General features: G+C 41.3%; 1 protein-coding gene across 5 annotated transcripts in view; it reads right to left on the reverse strand.

Moving 5' to 3' along the window:
* Nucleotides 1–305: 305 nt before the first annotated feature.
* Gas2 (growth arrest specific 2) overlaps nucleotides 306–21,325 on the reverse strand; it is a 127,818-nt gene continuing 106,798 nt past the window's right edge. For all 5 annotated transcript variants that reach the window (XM_029479603.2, XM_085841702.1, XM_085841701.1 and 2 more), the window contains one exon: nucleotides 306–1,473. In XM_029479603.2, coding sequence (XP_029335463.1) covers nucleotides 1,255–1,473 — 219 coding nt within the window. In that variant the 3' untranslated portion in view covers nucleotides 306–1,254. The remainder of the gene's footprint in view (nucleotides 1,474–21,325) is intronic.

A 21,325-nucleotide genomic window follows, 5' to 3' on the forward strand; every position in this document is an offset into this window, starting at 1 on the left:
ACTAAATTGGTCATATGACATACAGATAAAACCACTGTGAGGATTTGCAGCAAGGAAGATGGATTTTTTTTTTCTTATTTGAAAGTAGTGAAACAAAAAGTCAACTTCACCATTTAAAAAAATTTCAAGTCAACATTGTTTGCTACTTCGAACAAATGAACAAATACTACCTACATTTACCTTCCCCACATGAAGGTAGTCTACACAGCCATAACTTGACACTCTTCATATTGCTGGGAAATCAGTAATTTTGAACATTAACTTTATTTAAGAGTGAAGCACTGATACAGAGACAGATAATGTGTGGGTTTTTTTTTTTAAACTTTGTTTTTATTTTTTTAAATCAGTGTGGACAATATCGTGCTGTTTATTGATACAAAACAGCTCTGTCCTGGGTATACAAGTCTGTAACATAATTCACTACATGAATTTTACTTCATGAGACAGCATAGCAGAATAGGACTAACTAAAGATACATAATTTTAATAAGAAAATGCTTGAAATAAACAAAATCACAAGGTTGATGAACATTTGACTGTGCAGTCCACACATCAAAATGTGAATGAATGCTAGCTTAGGCATGTGTATTTCACTAAGTGATCATCCTAAACACAGCTGCTCTGTGTGTAAAAGGTACCTGCTATTCCTAAGGGGCTGCACAGGCAACATCCAAAAGTACCCCAGAGGTTGGTTTGGTCAGGGATCAGAGATGAACTTTAAGGCAATCTTCCAAGTTAATGTAAACATCTCTGAAGTGTCCTTTCCAGTTAAGTATTATGGCTGAGAAAACTCTACTATATAGTGCTCTCAGACAAATTTTAGTAGCACATTATCACATTGTCACTTTGTAAAAAATAGGTATAAAATCCCCGCCATTATAAAAGTTTCTGGGGTGCTTTAGCTCATAGACATACAGCAGGCACTTTCTGTTGACCTACCCATTTATGTAAATACAGTCTCCTAGTCATGATCACCTTCAATGACTGTACCTAGAACTTAGTTCCTAACAAGGTTTGTTCTAAATACTATGTTCACATATTGAGAAATAATAATTTGCTTACCATTTGTCTGATTCCATTGAGTTTAGATTTTTTTCTCCATAGGCAAAGTTCTACAGATGCATTACAAATAAATAGTGCTACCATTTGAGTATTTTCCTGTCTGATGTGTGGTTTTTCAGAGCATGTGAACTATATTGACTACACTGAAGAATGGACACAGGCCATTGCATGAGTCCTCTTTCAGAGATCAGTTTCATTTAATCTCCTTCTTAGCCTTGTAGGTGGCAGAGACCACCAGGTAATTATCGGGATTCATGTCCTTCAGGGTTGGGGATTTGCTCTGGACAGGGGATGTCTTGCCGTCCACACGGGAGATCTGCAGCATGCGGCAGGGGTCATGCTTGAGCAGATAGCCTGCGAAGGTCTCCCAGCCTCCTCCCACTCGGACCATCACATGCTTGTTGTGCAGCATCTGGAAGGAAAGACCAGTAAAGTGGTCAGGTTTTGAGAGTTTGCACCAGCAACTCCTCACAGCAACTCCCAGGGCTAGTGAAATCAGCATTGCTTGCCTTACTTCCTTGAGTATCCATGTGGTGCACTGTATCTGCTTGGGACAAGGCTTGTGAAATAAACCTTGTGTACAGATGACTCCTGGGAAAACATCTGGAATCTAACTTTCATGCAGCTTAGAGCATCCATGTCTATTTTTCTGGATGCGTATGAAAGCTCTGTGTTGGACCACTACCACTCACCACTGCCTCAGCTCACACCAGTGTGCCATCCTTCCCAATGGGTCATTTCCCTCTCCACCAGAACTTAAGAGAACACAGAAGTCTCTGGTTTTGAGATAATGTTAATAAATGATGGTAACTGCCACAAACACATTTGCTGCAAAATACAAATAAAAATGCACTCAGAAAAAAAAAGTGAGATATGTTTAAGCCTTTTGTTTGTTTTTGTTTTTGTTTTTTGAGACAGGCTTTCTCTGTGTAGCCCTGGCTGTCCTGGAACTCACTGTGTAGACCAGGCTGACCTCAAACTCAGAAATCCAGTTTGAGTCATTTCAAGAAGTGATATATTTGTTTTTCATTGACACTAGTCTTCCCAATAACTTCAGAATATACCTATTAGAATCAACAAAGCCTTATGGTCATGAGTCATCATGTGGGTGCTGAAAATTAAACTCAAGACCTCTGAAAGGGTGGCTAGTGCTTTAAATAAATACATTTTTAAAAAAAATCAACAAAGCCAAAACTAAGTACACACACACACACACACACACACACACACACCTCTAAAACAATAAAGACAACAGAAACTTACCTCCAGGCTGGGGAGCCATCATGAGCTCCAGCATCTACCTCTCCAGTCCACACCTGGGGACATGGTGTGGGGTCTGAACACAAGGCCTCTTATGTGCTAGGCAACTCTAAAAAGTGAGCTGCACCCTCAGCCCCAATAGAGTTTTTAACTCTGGGAAAAAGTGAAAAGTCCTTTTCAGCCTAAAGTATTTTCATCATATAAATGCACTCTGAAGGTTCTATGACAAATCTGTAGAAGCTTGAATAATGGAAATATGAAATACAGTCCACTGAGCATGGAGAACACAGGAAATGAACCATCCCCCTCCCCTTCTGCAGCAGGGATCGAGATCTCAGCACAATGCTGTTGCCCCGGCCAACAGCTGAGGATGGCCAGAAGATACCCTTTCAGATCCTCTAGGTTCACTGTCCTAGAGGACAATGGAGATTACTGGACATAACTAGTTTCATGAGGAACATGGGCCCTGAGTCTGGCTTCAGCAGTGACAGACACCACCGTTGAAACAGTCATTTGTGTTTTTCCAGGTTCTACTGTGGATGAATGGTGGTGAGGACTGGGGGCAGGGAACACATGTACTTATCTCCTCATCTTGAAATCTGACCCTGCATTCCTTGCAGATATTGGCCTTTGTTTTTTCTTGCAGTCTGAAGGCAATCACAGGAGAAGTGACTCTCTCCCAAGAATGACTGGCCATCCTCCTCCTCCATTAAAGGAAATAGTATACAGATGCTATCTTGTAACCCTACATTAAAACATGCTTACTACAAAATTAGAAAAAAAGTCTTCCCTTTTAGAAACAGACAAGGCTAACTGCCTATAAAATATTTTTATGGTACATCAGTCACTCAGATCCACCTGACAGCCCAAGAATGCGGGCACTGGTAACACAGGTCAATAATGTGATTTGTTTTCTCAAAAATTTCCTGATTTTTTTCCTCAGAACTTTTGAAATGCTTCTCTTTTGATTTGACACAAGGCGCGCACACGCGAGTGTGTGTGTGTGTGTGTGTGTGTGTGTGTCTTGTCTTCTGCTCCTAACCTAAGCTATATCACAGGAACAACAACAAAAGGAATGGAAAATTAAAAAGCAGCAGCTCAGAAAGCTCCTGCATGAGCCTGGACACTCATATTACCTAACACTGCACACTTCACAGAATACTGACTCCACCCTGAAATGAGGAGAGGAGGGCCTGAGCGCAGTATCTTCTCTCTCGCCTCTCTTTCACCACACCATATGTCAAGCCCTTTGTGAGATAAGAACCTCAAGACTGTCTTATGGGAGGTATTCTTACACTTAGAACTCACTGTAATGTGCTAAGAAGTTTGTGGTCAATCTTAGAATTTCAAGTATGGGATTAAGATATTAAGGTCACAGTGACAGGTATCTGATTCCAGACATTTAAGTCCTATGTCCCTTTTACTTAAGTATGAGCTCAGTTTCCAAAGAGCCCTGCACCACCACATCTTCATGAACAAAACTCCTACATTTCAACCTAAATGCAAATTAATTTAATTATTATATTAAATATAAGCCCAATTACTCTGAGCTTGGTCCTCCTGGAAGAACTGGCCTAGTCCTTTGATGGATTCAACACATGATGATATTATGGAGAGGTGATACAATACAGGAGGTGGGCCTTTCAGAGGTGATGGACCACTAAGGCACCCTCTCATAGTCCCTCTCGGCATTCCACCATGAAGTGAGCAGTCTTTGTCCCACACTTCCCCCTCCACAGTGCTCTGCCCTCCATCCCAGGTTCACCTGATCCAAAGACTGCTGATTGACACCCCTCAAGCTCTGGACTACAATAAGCTCTGCTGCCGTGCTTTCTCCTTTGCTGTTTGCCCTTATAACACCCGAGCTTTCAGTTTTGGAATCACATATCTGCAATCTCACGGCACTGCCAATCGCAAGCTCTTATGATGCTCTCATAGGCTATACTCACTTTGCCTAAATAATAATCCCATTACCAGAATTCCACTTTCTACATAGGAAAGTGAGAAGGCAAGAAACTTGTGCAAAGTTATAAAGAAAGCGGTGAGCAACAGGAGGAGCAAACAGGGCATTTCTTAACTGCATTCATTATTTCTACAGCCTAGACTTTGGTTGTTGTGCCTTCTAATCATTGGCCACTGGGGCATTAGCCCATCACAGTAATCATCGATATCAGGAATAACAACATGTGGCTGGAGCAGATTAAGAGCTTGCTTAAAATAATTTATGGATATACCCTAAAAAAGTTTACTTTCAGAAGACTGTCTGGCTATGGTTCTAATCATTCAGAAACAAGCGTTCAGGTATAGTGACAGGAAGATACACATTCACAGTCCCTGAGTCACAGAGGTGTCCCTGCCTCTGCCCTTCCAAAGGACCCAGTGCTCTGGCTTTTATCTGCATAAGAGTCCAGAAAGAAGGCTGCTACTTCAGGTTAACTACCTACCCTGCAGAGGCAGGCAGAGCTCAGATTATATGCAGGTACCAAGAACTTTAGCAACCAAAAGTGTTTCTCTCCCTCTTCTTGGAGTCATTAATGAGTGCTTAGAAATAGAAACAAACCAATTCACTCTTCATTTAAAAGGGAAAGTCTACATGTACATCACAGATAACTACATTTGACAGAACTATAAAAGCAGTCACAGAAAACACCTAGAAAAGTGTAGCCTCCCCCGGCCTGAAAAGGGCTGGTACAAACCTTGTTGCCACTGAAGTGGGGTCACCTGGGGTGCAGCTTTCTGACTTGGCTGGCTCCTTTTTGAAGTGACAACTGCCCTGCTCTTCTGCTACCTGCCCAGAGGCTGAACCTGTCTTCCTGAGACATTCCTGAATGGGCAGCCAGCCTGGTGACCAAGTGCTGACAGAATGGCTCCAGGCACCAAGAGTGGACTGGCAAGGGGGGGGGGAAGGAAGGGGGGAGGGATGGGCCTTCCCCCTTATAAGCACGGTCTCTTTGTAAACTCACAGGCCTTGAACAGAATCGTGCCTTGGTCTCCATTAATCTCTCTCGCCGTCTAAGTCTTTTTCAGCCCCAGCCTGCCCCGCCAGGTGTACCCAGTTCATGTAGGCCATGGGCCAGCTTACAACAGAAAAGGATCAGGGGTTACTGGTAATATGCTTGTGCCAGCATGGTCAAGGTGACCGTGCTGTGTCACATAAACAACAAGCAAAATTGCCTCAGATTAAAAACAGGAAAAATACCAAGTAGCAAAAGAGTTTTCTGTGGGCAAAGTTTATGACATTAAAGGCTACATGCTCATATTTGACATATTAGATTAGTGACATCTCTGGAGGTGGTCTGCATAGAGGACCGGGTCTGTCCCAGCTCAAAATCCCTACTAAATGCTTCATGTTTCTTCTCCTTTCTGGCTTAACTCTGCCGAATCTGTTTTTCTCTAGCTCTGCTCCTGCAGGCACCTGCCAACATCAAGAGCAGCAGGAGGGTGGTCAAGTCCTACTCCATGATGCTCTCAGCCTGGCTTCACTAATCCACACTCTGCCCCAGAACACAGAAGCCTTTCCACTGGGAGCGCCTCTTCACTCAGCTGCCTCAGCTGAACCTCTGAGAGTGGTTCTTCACTGCCTGCTGTGTGCCCATCTAAGGCCATGTCTCCTTCTCTTTCAAGCAGCAGGTTTGTACTCAGGCAGAGATAAGGTGGCAGTAGTGGTCCAGGCAGAATTGTCATCCCCAGAGTGACAAGGTGACAGATCTTTAATAATCTTCTACCCATGCTGATGTTTCCTTCCTTCCCCTGCCTGCTGGACCTGACATTCTCTTAGGGGCCAACTGCCAGTTCTCTCACCCTTTCTTACTGTTTCAGATTACCACAAGCACAGCAGGTCAGATGTCCCACGTGTCTTTCTCAGAGCCTAAACTCCACATTTGCTACATTATTTTGAAAGATCAAAACTTCACACACCTTTCTACATATACTTGATAGCTCTACATTTTCAAGAAGACATAAAGTCCATTCCTCCATTTAACCTGAGTACCCTGGGGCTCCTCACAGCATTAGACACACAATGTTACCAAATGCAGTTTAAAGGGATATTGACTGAACAATGCTTATCCAATAAATTAACAAGGTTAATACTCAATACTGCTCCATCCAACTGCCTGTTTGAAATATTCTGTATTATTCATGAAATGATGGAAAGAGAAAGATGAAATGATTTGTGTCCTTTTTTAAGAAAGCCCAGGTATGAATAATAATCCATATCATCCTTTGTGTAGACAAAGAACATCACTGAGAGAAAGAGAAGCATGGAGTCTGAAAGTGAATCCAAGGGGCCACTGCACAGGGAAGGATGGGTTGGTGCATCTAGACAGCTGTGGGTGGAAGAAAGACAAGGTGGGGAGGGTGAGGAAGAGCATCGTCCTCTCTATGGACTCCAGAAGAGTGGAAGGAGCATGGTAGGTGCTAGTGTCACAGGATAGAGACCCTTCCTTCCAAAGGAGTCCACTGAAGGTCCACCTCAGCTGCCACATATCATAGATGAGGTGTTGTGGACCAGTAGCTTTAATGTTGAGCATGACTGAACCAGTAACCAAGCATGAAACAGCCATGCCCATTACAGAAGTCTGTATTAATGTCCAGAAGAAAAGAGGAGCTTTTAGGTCTGGAAATAATCAAAGTGACTTTAACCAAGTTATAAAATGTTTGCTTTGATTTTGTTGTACAAGCTGGTTAGATACTAAAGGATTGACTCACATAAATGAACTTAAAGGCAGTAAAAGGGAAGAATGCATTTGAGACAATAAGAATGGTGGGTGCGGGCACTGTACTAATTGATAGCTAGTGACTAAGAGCACTTACTGCTCGTGTAGAGGGTCTGGGCTCAGTTCCTACCACCCATGCTAGGTGACTCACAACTACCTCCCACTCTGGCTCCAGCGGTCAGATGAACTACTTTGGTCTCTACAGGCACCTGTGTTTATATGCATTTATCCACATGCACACATGGAATTAAAAATTGTAAATGTAAAGAGATAATAGGAGGAAGGATCAGAGTGTGTTGGTCCCACTGCCATCTTTACCCGGAGGCTTCTCCTACAGGTAAGGGCGTGGTTCTTTTGGCAACAGTGTGGATAAAAGTTCTGTGTGGAAACAAGAGACAGGTGGATCTAAGAGGCTGTTAAAGTGAACACACACATCACTGAGGACCAGCTGAACTGGAAGGAAAGCAAGCATGTTCAGTCATGGGACAGCATGGGGGTTCCTTCTCTATCATTATCACAGAGAACAGGACATCAGAAAGCCCATGCACTCACTGACAGGGAGGTGGAGCCCTGCAGGACACTTCCTGAGCTTTGTGACTTTGCAAACAGGAACACAGTTTTTGTTGCATGGAACAGGTTGTTAGGGAGAAAAAGGAAGTGGGTGAAGAAACCATATCTTAAGATTTGCAACATGGTGGCTAGGGAGATGGTTCTGCTTTTAAAAGTTAGTACTGTTCCTGCAGAGGATCCAAGTAGGGTTCCCAACACCAACATCTAGCAAATAGCAACTGCTTTTAAATATAGCTCCAAAGAACTGTGGTTCACTTTCTTTGGCAGTCCATGTCCATGTACACACTGAGATAAACACACACACACACACACACACACACACAATGATTATATATAAAATAAATATATTTTAAAATTTTTTGATACTTATTTTTATTAGTTTGTGTATCTGGGTATATATGCCTGCATATATGTCTGTGTACCACATGTATATGGTGCCTGCAGAGGCCAGAAGAGGTCATCAGATCACCTGGAATTGGAGTGGGGTTGTTTACAGAGTTGGGGCTGGCTGCTATATAGATTCTGGGAATCAAACCTGTGTCCTCCTGCAAGAGCAGGCAGTGCTCCAGCCCCACCTCCAGCCCCCACAACATGAATTTTATATGAAATTACATATCCTATAGGAGACATGAAGTAGTTGTATATTCTGGCCCACTGTAGTTGGACAAATACAAAATGTTCCTGAAGTGGAAAAGGAGGAGAGTGGAGCGTGTTGTATTTACTGTACAGAAGTATAATATAAATAGAGCATTTCTGTAAGTGCATATGTGTGTGTCACATGGCTCTGCATGTGCTGTACATATGAAAGCCTTGAGGAACTCATGGGTAAAGGTGTAGATAAGAGAATATAGAATGGGAAAGCCATCAAATTTCAAAATAGACCTGATGAAAAATGTGCACGACTAAATAAAAATAATTACTAGGATTTCTCAATGTAACATAAATTCAAGAGCTAAAAACAGACAAACAAAAATAAGAACAGACAGAATAACCAGCCAGTGTGGCAGTTTTGACTGTCTGTGTCTGAAAAGTGAATACTGGGTTTCTGGGGATGTTCCCAAGAGCCTTAGTTATATGCGACATTGAAAACAGGGCCTGTGCCTTCCTCCCTGCGGGAAACTGAGAAGCCCTGTGGGAACAGAAGTCTCATTTATATGCTAACATGTGACCAGCCTTTAGAGAACAGATGGGCATGCATTCTCAGTTCTCTGCTTTGGATGCAAGAAGACCGAACAATGTGGAGAGCACTCCAATCGTCACCCACTCCCTCTGAGAACAAATGGAGAGATAAGAATATGAAATAGACTGGATTCTGGGCAGATAAAACCACGTAGATTAAACAATGGTTTTAACAATGTGGAAGATGGAAACAGAAGTTTTGTTGTTATACATCTATCATCTACAGTTGAACTCCCTGTGCTCAGTCGTTTTATACACGTTGACCAGTCGCCCAGTTCTGCATTTCTGTGATGGTCTGCACTTGCTACAAAAAGAAGTTTCTTTGATGAGGGATGAGAGACACTCTTCTCTGTGGGTAAAATGACAAGTACTTAGAATGCAGTTGGTAATTATGCTGGTTTAGGAAAGTGGCATCTTAGTTTCTCCTCATCAGGATGGGCAGATGACTAAGTTTACAGTTCCAGGAATGGTTCTCTCCTAAGTACAGTTAGACAACTCTTGACCAACCCTGAGACATGAACACCATCACCTCTGGGTATATCTGGTTGTTCTGACTCATAGGCTTATAGCTGGTTAGGAAATGTACAACATAAGTTTAAAGTACTTTTGAAGGTATATATATATATATATATATATATATATATATATATATATATAGGAATTGTATTCCTGTATACTGCTTAATGAGAATTGTTTATAAATTTCTTTTGAGCTCATGAACTATTTAGTGATCATGGCTTTGGAAGAATTTGCCAAAGAATAGATTCTAGGCTAAAAGTGATTTAGAGATGTAGTTAAACAAAAGAGAAAACTTTGACACTGAGAAAGCTTGTTTGGTACCTAATAGGGTTAAAGAAACCATGGTGATAAAATAGGAGGAAATAGGAATCCTGGTCTTGGAATGAAGGGGGTGGAAGAGAAATCCTGGGTATATTGTGTAAGATGTATCTTACAGAAAATGGGAGAGTAAAGCAAGGAGCACTTCACATTGTGGACTTACCTGAGGGTGCTGAGATGGCCTCTGTCCTGTGCCCTGTCCTGCCCTGGGTTCGAGTATCTGGTTCAGTTTCTGCAGACTCAGCTCTGCTCTCTTTTGCTGGGGTGGCACATTTAGTCTGTAGGACCCAACAGCCCCTACGCAGTGTCACACCATTGTCTTTTTGGCCACACATCCTTCTTCATCTCATGGAGTTAACAAGCAGCTCTAAACCTAAGTTTTCTGTAGTTTCCAGGAATGATTTGTCTAGGTTCTTTTGAAAAGCCTCTTCTGTGGGCTTGTAGAGCTAGCCACCTGATTCATCCCTTTCCAATTAAACTCTTTATGCAGTTCTGAGGGTGGATCACAGGACCTTATACATGCTGGACAAGTACTACTACCTACATTACAATTTTAACCACCAAAATTCTCTCTTTTCTTTCCTTGTGACTTCATATTTTTAATGAAAAAATGATTTTATTCATTGCCTTTCATGTGAATGGACATGAGTGGAAGGGTGCCTTTAAACATTTTGTCAAAACAAAGTGTTGGATACATTCAGAAATAGACAAATTTCCTTTTTAGTGACTCCCTCTACTATAATCACCGAAAAGTTCATAGTGTTTTCAGAGTATCTGGTTTCTAAACGCTGCTGTTGACATTCAGGAGCCAGCAAGACACTGATGGGGCACCGATCTTGTGCAGCAACATTGCTTAGCACTCAACTTTGGCTCTTCCCTGGCTTACACTGGCTTTAGAAGAGATTACAGAGGTGGATTTGAATCATCAAAACCTTGTGTTATCCAAGGAATACTTTTGTTTTGGAGTGTGTGTGTGTGTGTGTGTGTTTCTGTGTTGCTGCTGGAGTCTGGCTCCCTTTCCTGAATAGATTCCTAACTTTGCAGCAGCTGAATTCCTGTTATACTCTGGAATAAGCTACAAATGCTCCTAGGCAATACTTCCCCTTCTAGCAGCAAAGTTTTCCATCTTGTTGCTTTCACCACACTGACTGTCTTATAAAATATTTATTATGACATTGTCTTCTCTGTCTCTTGTAATTAGGTTGCAGCTAAGCCCTCTTAATTGCATCTGGGGCAGAGCTGGGTAAAAGGATACCTTACACAGGGAGGCAACAGGGATTGACAGGAGCTAGTGCTAATGCTCCCACGCAGTCTCCAGCAGAGGCAGCTACAACGTTCTGCCCACCATCACTTGCATGTTTTCTGTGAACTGCTTGTCTCATACTTGCTTCCAGAAAGAAGCTTCAGGAGACAGATGTTTCTAAATGAGCCTCAGACATGTACTTTTCTTCTAAGAAGAAAATAACAATAACAATAAGCTAGAAATATTTTCTTTCACGCCTTTGTAGAATCTTTGTGATACAAAGCTTATTCCTTTTTGGGGGGCTGGATCTCACCATTTGAGTCACTACAGTTATACAGCTGTCAAATAAAGGCATGCGCGCTGCACGAGCCCAGTGTATAATTCTACAGAGGAGGCTGGGCCACATCACTGGCCATCAGAAGCCAAGTCTACATGAGTCTGAGGCTCCAGTTCTCTCCAGATAGAGGTAACAGTAATACCAGCCTGCCAAGGTGGAGCCCTTGTGATAACAGAATGAAACAAGTCAGTGTCTTGATAAGGTGTGATTCTGTAGTTGCCAGCGTATTCAACTTTCTACAGTTGTTAAGTAACCTTGGTGTTCCAGACATGGTGTCTTCATGCTTACCCATCAATATCTCTGTCTCAATGAATCTAAAAGGAAACATCCATTGCTCAGAAGGAAACTGAGGCACAGGGAGAGTTGTGCAATTGTCAAAATAATACAGAGTTAGTGGTGGTTACAGCTTGGCACTCTTGGTAGAGACTGAGCAAATGATAGCATCCTTTCTTATTTCTGCGTCTCATCTCTCTGAAGTTTATTGTGGGAAAGGTGGGAGCATCAGAGGTGTGCTAGGAACTTCACAGAGGTAATAAGCATTGAGGGCTGATTTCCTGAGCCTGTTTATGTGGGCTGTGATTAGCTGTTTTATGAAAACCTAAGATGAAATCCTCACCTCTGTGAGGTAGGTACCAAACACCAGGCTTTGTCGCTGGTGCCTTAGTTTGTCCTGCAGCCTTATGACCTTATCACTTATTTTGAAAATCCTGATGTCAAACCATCTGCTGAACATCTGCTATCTTGTTTGTGAATGTGTTAGAGAACCAGAGTCAGACAGCTGAATTCCCAGCTGTCTAATTGTAACATATGTCATTGCAGAGTGATATGAAACTATGGTAGAGTTTGCAGTCCTATAAATTACTCTAATGTTGTTCTCTGGAGAACAGATGACTGCCTTCTAAAAACAATATTTGTGCTCACATTATGACACCTTGTAAAGATACACAGTGAACAAGCTTGACTAGGAGTCAGGAAGCATACAGTATCTCAGAATCTAAATTTGGTGACCCACTTCTGGTAGGCAGGTCTGTCAGACAGTTGCTACCCACTCCAGTGGAGAGCAGATAACAGACCGTGTTGAAATGTGAGCTTCCAGACCCATTAAGAAGAGAAAGGCTTACTGAAGGCCACAGAGGGGCTGGACGACCAGGCTAAATGACACCTGCCCACTTAAGCACTGTAGAGGTCATGCATGTGGAAACCCTGTTCAGCAATTTAATGCTACTGCTTGCCATTTAAAAAGCATTAGAGGTTAGGAGGATTTGTGAAAGATCATCCCAAAGAACTTGGAGTTCATTCTCTTCATACCCAGTCATGGATGCTTCTTCCTCACCCTCCACACCTTGCCTTTCTTCCACCCACAGCTGTCTAGATGCACCAGCCTATCCTTCCCTGTGCAGTGGCCCCTTGGCTTCACTTTCAGACTCCATGCCTGCCTTTCTCCATGCCTCTCCAGCTCTCATAGTTTCACAGAAATCTCCTTTTGTGCACTTCTCAGTGTCTTCATTTCCTCATTCGCAAATGTCAACCCTGCCACCCTTTCGTCTGCACCTCTTCCATGCCCCATGAGACTCTTTGAAAGGAGGTTAATTTTATCTTATCCACCTTTCTTCCCCTTCATCTGGAATCAATCTGATCTCTGGTAGTAGTTATTTCTGCCCAAGTTTCTTCATTGTTACAGTTTTGTTATTACCTCTGCGCCTGGTGTTCTTTTTATTTCCCTTCTGAAGTTCATTTGTATAGCTGTTTTATTTCCAGTTTTTTTTATATCATACAGCAAAAGTAGCTCTTCTCTGCATGGATCACATTTTAAATTTCTTTTTAACATAATTTTAATCATCCTCTGCATACCAATATCAAGCTTGCTCTGATAAACCTTTGCAGATGAGGGCACTGGTGGGGGCAGGGTGTTAAGGTCAGGATTTGTAATCCTAATTTTAAGTTGTCTGTTATAGTCAAGCAGGGTTCAGTGGCTTGTGTAGTTCCTGGGAGGTGAGGCTACAGCAGGCTGGTCACTGAGAGGCATGAGGCTTCCTGTCTTTAAATCCAAGCCTTAGCCAATTCTCCTCATCTGCGGGGTTATGAGGTAGGATGCCCTTCAGTGGAAAACCTTCCATACACTAGACTTCAGGAAAGGAGGCCTGACCATAATGTCTTTCCCCCTGCTGTGTGACAGTCTAACTCAGCATCAAACTGTATGATTTGCTGTTTCCTGATCACTGTCATTTTTTTCCTCAAACAGAATAGAATACTTCTAAGGACATAGAGAATGATTTGGAATTTATGCATTCCTACTTGTTTATTTCCTTTATCTCCTAAAAGAGGATGGAGACCACAGAAGTCCTTATTGCTAGGAGGTCACATACGTCCACCCATCAATGACCACTATTAGGTTACTCACTCTTTATTCACTCTTGAAAAGGTATTTACTAAGCAATTGCTGCTTAACAAATAATACGATACCTCCTGGGCTCATCACAGAGAAGATGGTGCATGTATTCTAATGTAAACAGTTGGTGAGCAAGTGGATTTGCCATGGGTGGCAAATCCAGGAGGTTGTGAGATGAAAACTCTAGCTGTGAAATGCAATTTAGGTCATAGAATCTCACCCAGTCTTAAGATCTTCTCATTCTGGTTTCCACTCTAGAGACAAAGAAGTGAAAAGACTCAGTTTCTCAGTTTTCGTTACAGCTAAGCAGGCATGTGGCTCTCCTCACTCACAAGCCATATGGAGATGTCTAGAAAGAAGTCCCAGCCATGTCTACTCCTTTTTTCCATCCTGAAACTCAGATGTGTTGACTCCATCTCCATTCTGCAGCAGCCAGAGAGTAGTATATAGAAAGGAATATGAAGAAGCAAACAACATACCAAGGACAGCAGAACAGAGCAGATAGGTCCTTTTGTCTCATCATCTACTATCAGTTGGTCCGGACTCTGTTACATATATGAATACCTAAATAATTAAGGATACTGATGGAATTTTCTAGAAGGCACTGGATTGTACAAGATATGTCTCCTAATTATTACATGCCCTAACCTAATTAAAATTATCAAGGGGACCTTTTATATTCTGGTTCCAGCCTATGGGGCAGTTAGAAATTAATTTCTCTTCCCCCCTCCCACATCTCTGTGTCAATAATAAAGTTTTAAGTCCCAGTTTAGCAGCATATGAGTGCTTCATATGGAGGGTTCAACTTGAATGGAAACCTTTTCTGAAAGCAAACTACATCTTAATCATTTCTCAACTCAACCATAATTTCTTGTTGTTATTGCTTCCCGGATTCCCTTTGAGGGCCATTCATACTCCTTGAGATAATTAGCAAAAATCATAAAATAATATTTCAAGAACAGCAGTGAGAACAGAAGAGATGTAATTTCATAATCCTTTTTGAAGCTGAGCAGGCAGACCTTGCTGAAACACAACTGTAGAGAGATGCATGCTATTTCCTCTTGCAGAGACACTGGGTCTCCTTACAGAATGGGTCTCATAACCAGCAAGAAGCCAATAAATTCTCCCAATGAACCAGCTGCAGATTCACTGTTGTATATTTTAAAAGGAAAAGAGAATCAATATACTTCCACAGACACATCCAGCCTATGAAATATGTTTCAAAAATTAGCAAAGTATAATGTCATGTGGTAAGCACTGGTGTAATCAGGATCTCAAGAAACAGACCTAGTGTGATAAGTACATAGGTAATAACTGGTTTAATGGCTTCAGTTTTGCTGGCTCATGTTGTGTTCTGTGTTTTGCATCTATAATAAAATCCAAGGCTTCACATATGCTAGTTAAGTGCTCTATGATGAGCCATATCCCCAGGTCTAAGAAGGGACATGTTGCACTTTAGAGGTAAGATGAGAGAGGAGAGTTTGTATATGATAAAATGTTTTACACTCATGTAGGAGATCTTCAATGATAAAATAAAATTAAATTAAGAAAGGAAGGATAGTGGAGAGGAGGGAGGGAGTCAAACAAGGTATCCAGACGCTTGCTTTCTGACTATGACAGAAGTCACAGCAGAACTGCAGTTACTGAGTCTCAGCAGTAGGCGGCAGAAGCACATAAGTCCATGAGTTTGTCCATGCTTAAAAAGAAATGTCCTTTTGTTAAAATTCTATCTATGCAAAAGAAGTGACCACTCCTCACTCAGCACCTCTCTCCAGTGCATCTGCTTGTTTGTATTTACTGAACTCGAACTCTCACGCTACTGTGCTTTCAGAGTAAATCTACTTTTCACTCCTGAATAGTTCTTTGAGTGGAAGCAAACAGGTATATCTCTAAGCACTAATGATGCAGTTATAACTACATATATGTCTAAGAATTGCACAATAACACATCATTGTGTGATTTAACAACTAACTTTATGAATATAGTGAACCCAGTACAGTACTTATAGTAAAAGTTGCTTTGTACAGAACACTGGAGCTGACTCAACACTTTTGTCAACATTAAGGGGAGATAGTCAATTTTATTTGTGGTTTAGAAGCCAGGGGTCAGAGTCATGAAGCAACTTGATCAAAGGTTACATGGTGCGATTAAGTTCACTACTGGGATGTAGCACATGGCTACAGTTCAACGTTCTGAGAAACTGAGGATGTGGTTCAGTCCCACAGAACTTACCCATCATGCACTAAGCCCTGGATTTCATTCTCAGTCCTAAGGAGCACAATGTCTAACATACGTGGGAACTACTATTAATTCTCACTCTACCTACATTACCAAGTGTTAATCCTTCTGCATAACACACAAGTGATTACTTCTTGAACCATGAGTAAGTGGATGTCTATAAGCAGCAGACAAGTGGGCACAGGGTAATGCAATAGAACACAAGACCAATCAGATTGGCTAAACCTAAAAACCTACTTCAAGGAATCTGTAGAATGCCCACTGGTATTTTCTAAAATTCTTGCATAAAAATAAGCTTTGTGGTATCAGCTCGATGTTCCTTTGCATAATTTTAGCTCAGCTGATATGAATGCAGATCTGCTTTCAATAACACACATCAGGCGAACATCGTGATTGTTGTGAAGAAACTAAGATGAAAGGATGGATGTCTTAAGGTACTGGGAGCAGGCTCTATCTTTAGGCAGACAGACCATAAAAGTATGGGGTTGTGCTTTAATTTTAAATAAATCTCTCTATGGAAAATTTCTAAAAGATCTGGAGAAGTCTGACTTGTATGATTGTATTCTTCCTTGTTTAGACTTAATTACAGGTCAGGACATAATACACTCTCATTATTATCATAAAAGCAGTTCCCATGTGTGCTAACAGGACATCTTCTGGTTCTATACCTCTCCCATATCAGAAAACCAATCCTTGGCTGTTCACTTTCCTATAGTCTCATTCCCTGAAGAGGGAAATTGAAAGGCTTTCTAAACACCCTTCAGGTGAAGATGACCAGTACTTTAGGCAGCAGAAATCTGAGCCAAGCACCCAAGCTCTGCAGAAGTGATCACAAATCCAGGATGCAGGCATTAGTAGCAAAGAACCCTGTGAATCACACAATCTGCCAAGACATAGCTGTGGAGGTACCTAGGCATCCCTAACTCCTAAGATACCAATCAAGTCCTAAAATCAACAAGTCCATTGCTGTGTGTTGCCCATCTCATTCATGAAGATGAAACATTTGGTGCTCCAGTGCCCTCTGACAGTCCCTAGTTAATTCTTCTGGTAGAGTAGGATGTGTCAAGAGACAAACCAGTTTCCAGAGGGGTCTTGTGTCAGAGTGAATCAGAGAGAATAGACAGTCCCTCACCCAGGATGAGTAGAAAAAGGGGGTAGAAGAGCTCAATAGGCTGTGTACACTTGACCTTAATTTCCTCTGCAGACTAGAGGATACACTTTGTGAGAGCAGTTGTTTTGCTTTTCTGTTTGGTTTCCCCACCCCCTTGGTAATCACTAACATCCGCTGTACTTGGGTGGGAAAACATCTCCAGTTCACATCAAACAAAGTGTTCTTGGTATTCACTCAGTAGAGACAGTGTTTACAGCAGTGGTTTTTTTCAACTTTCCTAATGTTATGACCCTTTAATACAGATCCTAATGTTGTGGTTACCCCCAACCATAAAATTATTTTCATTGCTACTTCATAACCATAACTTTTGCTACTGTTATGAATCATAATATAAATTTCTGATATGCAGGATTATTTCTACTGACCCCTGTGAAAGGGTCATTTTACCCCAATGGGGTCATGACCTACAGATTGAGAACCACTGGTTTAGACTATCATGAAGTTTTTCTATTATTACTTCCCTATTTTGTCCTCTATCCATGATGGTGTGACATAGAACTTGTTATGTTAGGCTTGCTGGAACCTCTTAGTCATCTTAGCAGATGAATCTCAGCAAATGAATCTAAACTGTGACCTCAGTATTAAAAGTCAGAATCAACATCAAGTTCAGGAAATCAGGGATCTATGATGTGATGGTTAAGAGCCTATGTGGGAGTAGAAGACAAAAGACACATGGAAGTTCAAAACCACTTGTGAGAAGATTTTAAGGTGGAATGCCATTCTGAGATTGGGACTGAAGGAGAGTTCCAGAAACCTGAGCATGCGTGGTTGGGGTTACTAGCCTGATGAGTAGCCTAGCAAGCGTTGACTCTAAGAGGACAAAGTGAATCCTTTAGATGATGCTGAATGAAAACTTTCTATGACATACTTGGCTCTTTACACCAAACAATCTAGAAGGATGCTACTTATAGATCTACTGTATCCTTCAGAAAAGAGGTTCCAGAAGATCCATAGTCCATAGTCCGCCACACACCACCATATATGACTGAGCTGAGGAGAGTGACTGGAAGTGAAAAACATAAACTATCTGAGTTTGAAAGTACAAAGTACATTAGATATCAATTCCAATCTCCTCCCTTGAAGCTGAGAGTAAGGAGTGATTATTGGGTAACATTCACAAGTTGGCTTTTCAATAGAGTCTATAACCCCAGACCAGCTGGGTCTTAACTTTATTGAGCAATATGATAGTTATCAATTGGCTAGGACCTAAGGTCTACTTTTTCAAAATTAGGATCTGAAAAAATTAAGAAGACAGTGATGGTGATCACTATGATAGTGATGACAAAAAAAGAAATAAAGATGGTGATGATGATGGTGATAATTACAAATGTATGATCATGGTGATGGTTACAATGGTGGTGATGCTGCTGCTGCTACCTGTTCCTCAAAAGAACCTCCTGATAAAGTTACAGCCTAGTATTTTCTCTGCTTTTCACAATGTGTCCTAGATACTATGAGTCCCTCTCACAGCAGCTTTATAGCTTACTCAGATTGACAAAATAGTGCTGGGTCCATATTACATTTTAGTATAAAATGTGTGTTATTCTACATTATCATGTTAAAAAATGTTTCAGGAAAATTCACTTAAGAAATAACATAGTCCTTATTTTAATCTTTCAGAAAGTGTACAGTGTACATATCCTGCAGAATATCAATTGCTTTGCACTGAGAATCAGTTGTTGTATTAATCAGACCTGATGTCTTTGAGCCCAAGCATCCTTGACATTGGTGAAAAACACGTGCACAACACTTCATAGCCCGGAACCCCTATTTCTATAAGCTCAACACCAAGAAAAATACAACTTCAAGAGGAGACTACCATATAAAAATGACTCCTGATGATATTTTGGTTTTGACTTGACAATACAGTACAGTGAGTTAAAAATAAACCTCCATGCTTACCACCCCCCTTATCTTCAGCTATGAGTCGAGACCACCAATTACGATTTGCTTTCTATTGAGATTTCCAATTCAAACCTAAAAGTAGTTCCCTCCTACGGAAACAATGGCAACATAGCCCCAGGGAAGGGCTCAACACTAAGCATTTTTTCCTTCTGACAGAAAACTTTGAAAAGAGAAATGACAGACAGCTCTTGCTAGAGATTTTAATTAAACCTCAAATGAGAAATTCTAGATCAGGCCAAGTGGCAGCTGCACTGATGTGACCTGCTGCAATAGCTGCACAAGGATCTGTGCCAGAAAATACTGGGTGAAAGGGGCCATGGTGCCCTTGTGTGACATTTAATCCAGTTCTCTACAAAGGGTAGTTCTGAAGAGCCTTCAGAGAGATCCTATGCCTCTATAACTAGTGCAGAATTCAAAGCAAGCTGCACCTGGTTGCTTAGTGACACCCGAATGTGGACCACAGGGTGTTTTAGTGCAGGGCTGGGAGTGGTTCCCTTATTTATCAGAGGACAACAGGCTCTGCTGCTCTGCCCTTCCGTTTTTGCTACAGTTATTAAGCAAGACTCCCTTTAGTACTACGTAGGAATTAGCTAGCTATGTAAATGCCATAGACATATTTCCCTCATAGAGGCATTTGGGAAACTGCCTGTTTCCACAAAGGTTCAGGGGAGATGTGTTATTTCCCTCCACTCTGCCACACTCTCTCCTCAGGCTCTGACAGGTCCCACAGGTCAAAAGAAAGTTAATTCCATATGGACGTAGTTTAGTCTTGACCTTGCCACTTACAGATCTCTAGACAGATCTGGTCGGTTCCCAGGTTTTCATATGGAAATCTATCTAGTTTGACGGAGACACTGTAAGATCAAGTGCCCTAAACTGCAGTACCTTAAAAATCATGAGACATTAAGTAAGCATACATTTTTTATGAGAATTCTTTTATTATTTCTCAATATTGCTTACTATTTCATTAATACATTCTTTAAAAGCTATATATACAGTGTTTAAAAGCTCATATACTCTTTAAAAGGTGGTTAACTGGATTTAATCAAGTCCAAGTTACAATTAAGTTGCTTGTAAGAGATTACATTTTACCCTAAAAACATACTATTCCTTATTAAAACCATTCTTGACTGGTATCTTTCCTATATAAATTCCCCAAAATTGCAAAACAGGACATAAATAAATAAATAAATAAATAGCACTCATGGAGCAAAAGAGTTGGTTCATGGGTTAAGAACCTGTACTGCTCTTACAAAGGACCCAAGTTTTTTCCCCAGTCCCGTAGTTCAGTGGTTCACAACTCCCTGTAACTTCAGCTTCAGAGGAATATGACCCCTCTAGTTTCTGAGGGCACTCTACTCACGCACACACACACACACACACACACACACACACACACACACACACACACAAACACATGCACACATATATACATAAAATTAAAATAAATAAAATCTATAAAAGTAATGTTCAAAGGAAAATGGTTTGAATATTAGTAACCCTTATTCTTTTCATTTCTGTCACCCATCATAGATTCAAAGCCCTAACCCCAGTGCTGAGATAATGTTTGCTGACCTGCCACATGGTCACTCCTGGTACCTAGCCACTGTGGTATGTTCTCTGGTTCCCTGGTAACGACCAGCCTGCTCCTGGCATCATTTTTCTTCCTCCACATGCAGAACAAAGCCTACTTTCTACTTTTAAAATTCTCCTATGAAGTTAGATATGGTCACAGGATTTAGTTACAGTAGATTAGATGTAATCAGAAAGTGAAGTGACATTTTTAGAACTTCCCTTCAGGGTCCACATCTACTCCTCAGCTTCCATCTTTCTTCCTAGACACAGAGACAATTGATCTAAACATGCTCTTGAGACCCACCACCTCTGCAGAATGCTGAGAGAGAGAAACTAAGTCCCTGCATCCTCTGAGGAACAGTGTCAAATAAATAAACTCCATGAGGAAAAAGTACATTTTTCCTTCTCTAAGTCCCTACCACTTTATTTATAGCTGTCAACCTTGACCCTAGTCAGTGGCATGACTGCTGAACTTTCAAAAGTTCTCTATTTCATCAAGGGCATCTGTTTGTTTTTGCATAACACATTTAATATATGATTATGAGTTAGTGTGGTGCAAAAGCTAGGGATGAGGGGAGGGGCCCTGCCCTACAACAGAGCATTCACTAGTGAATGAAATACATTGAGGGGATGCATTGTAATGCAAGGGAAATGGAACCTTGAGGTCTGTAATGCTGAAGAACAAGACCACAGACGATTAATTGCAGTGTCACAAATGTCTTCAACGAGAAGAGTGATATATCTGCTACAGGTAACCCTGAGACAGTGCTCCAACAAAGCCCACCCAAGAGAAACTGAGGCTTGTTGGAGGAGTGCCAAGTTGAAATAATGATAGCTACAAT

The sequence above is a fragment of the Mus caroli genome, unplaced genomic scaffold (assembly GCF_978045245.1).
Source record: "Mus caroli unplaced genomic scaffold, Mus_caroli_1 scaffold_8, whole genome shotgun sequence".
Taxonomy (NCBI): domain Eukaryota; kingdom Metazoa; phylum Chordata; class Mammalia; order Rodentia; family Muridae; genus Mus; species Mus caroli.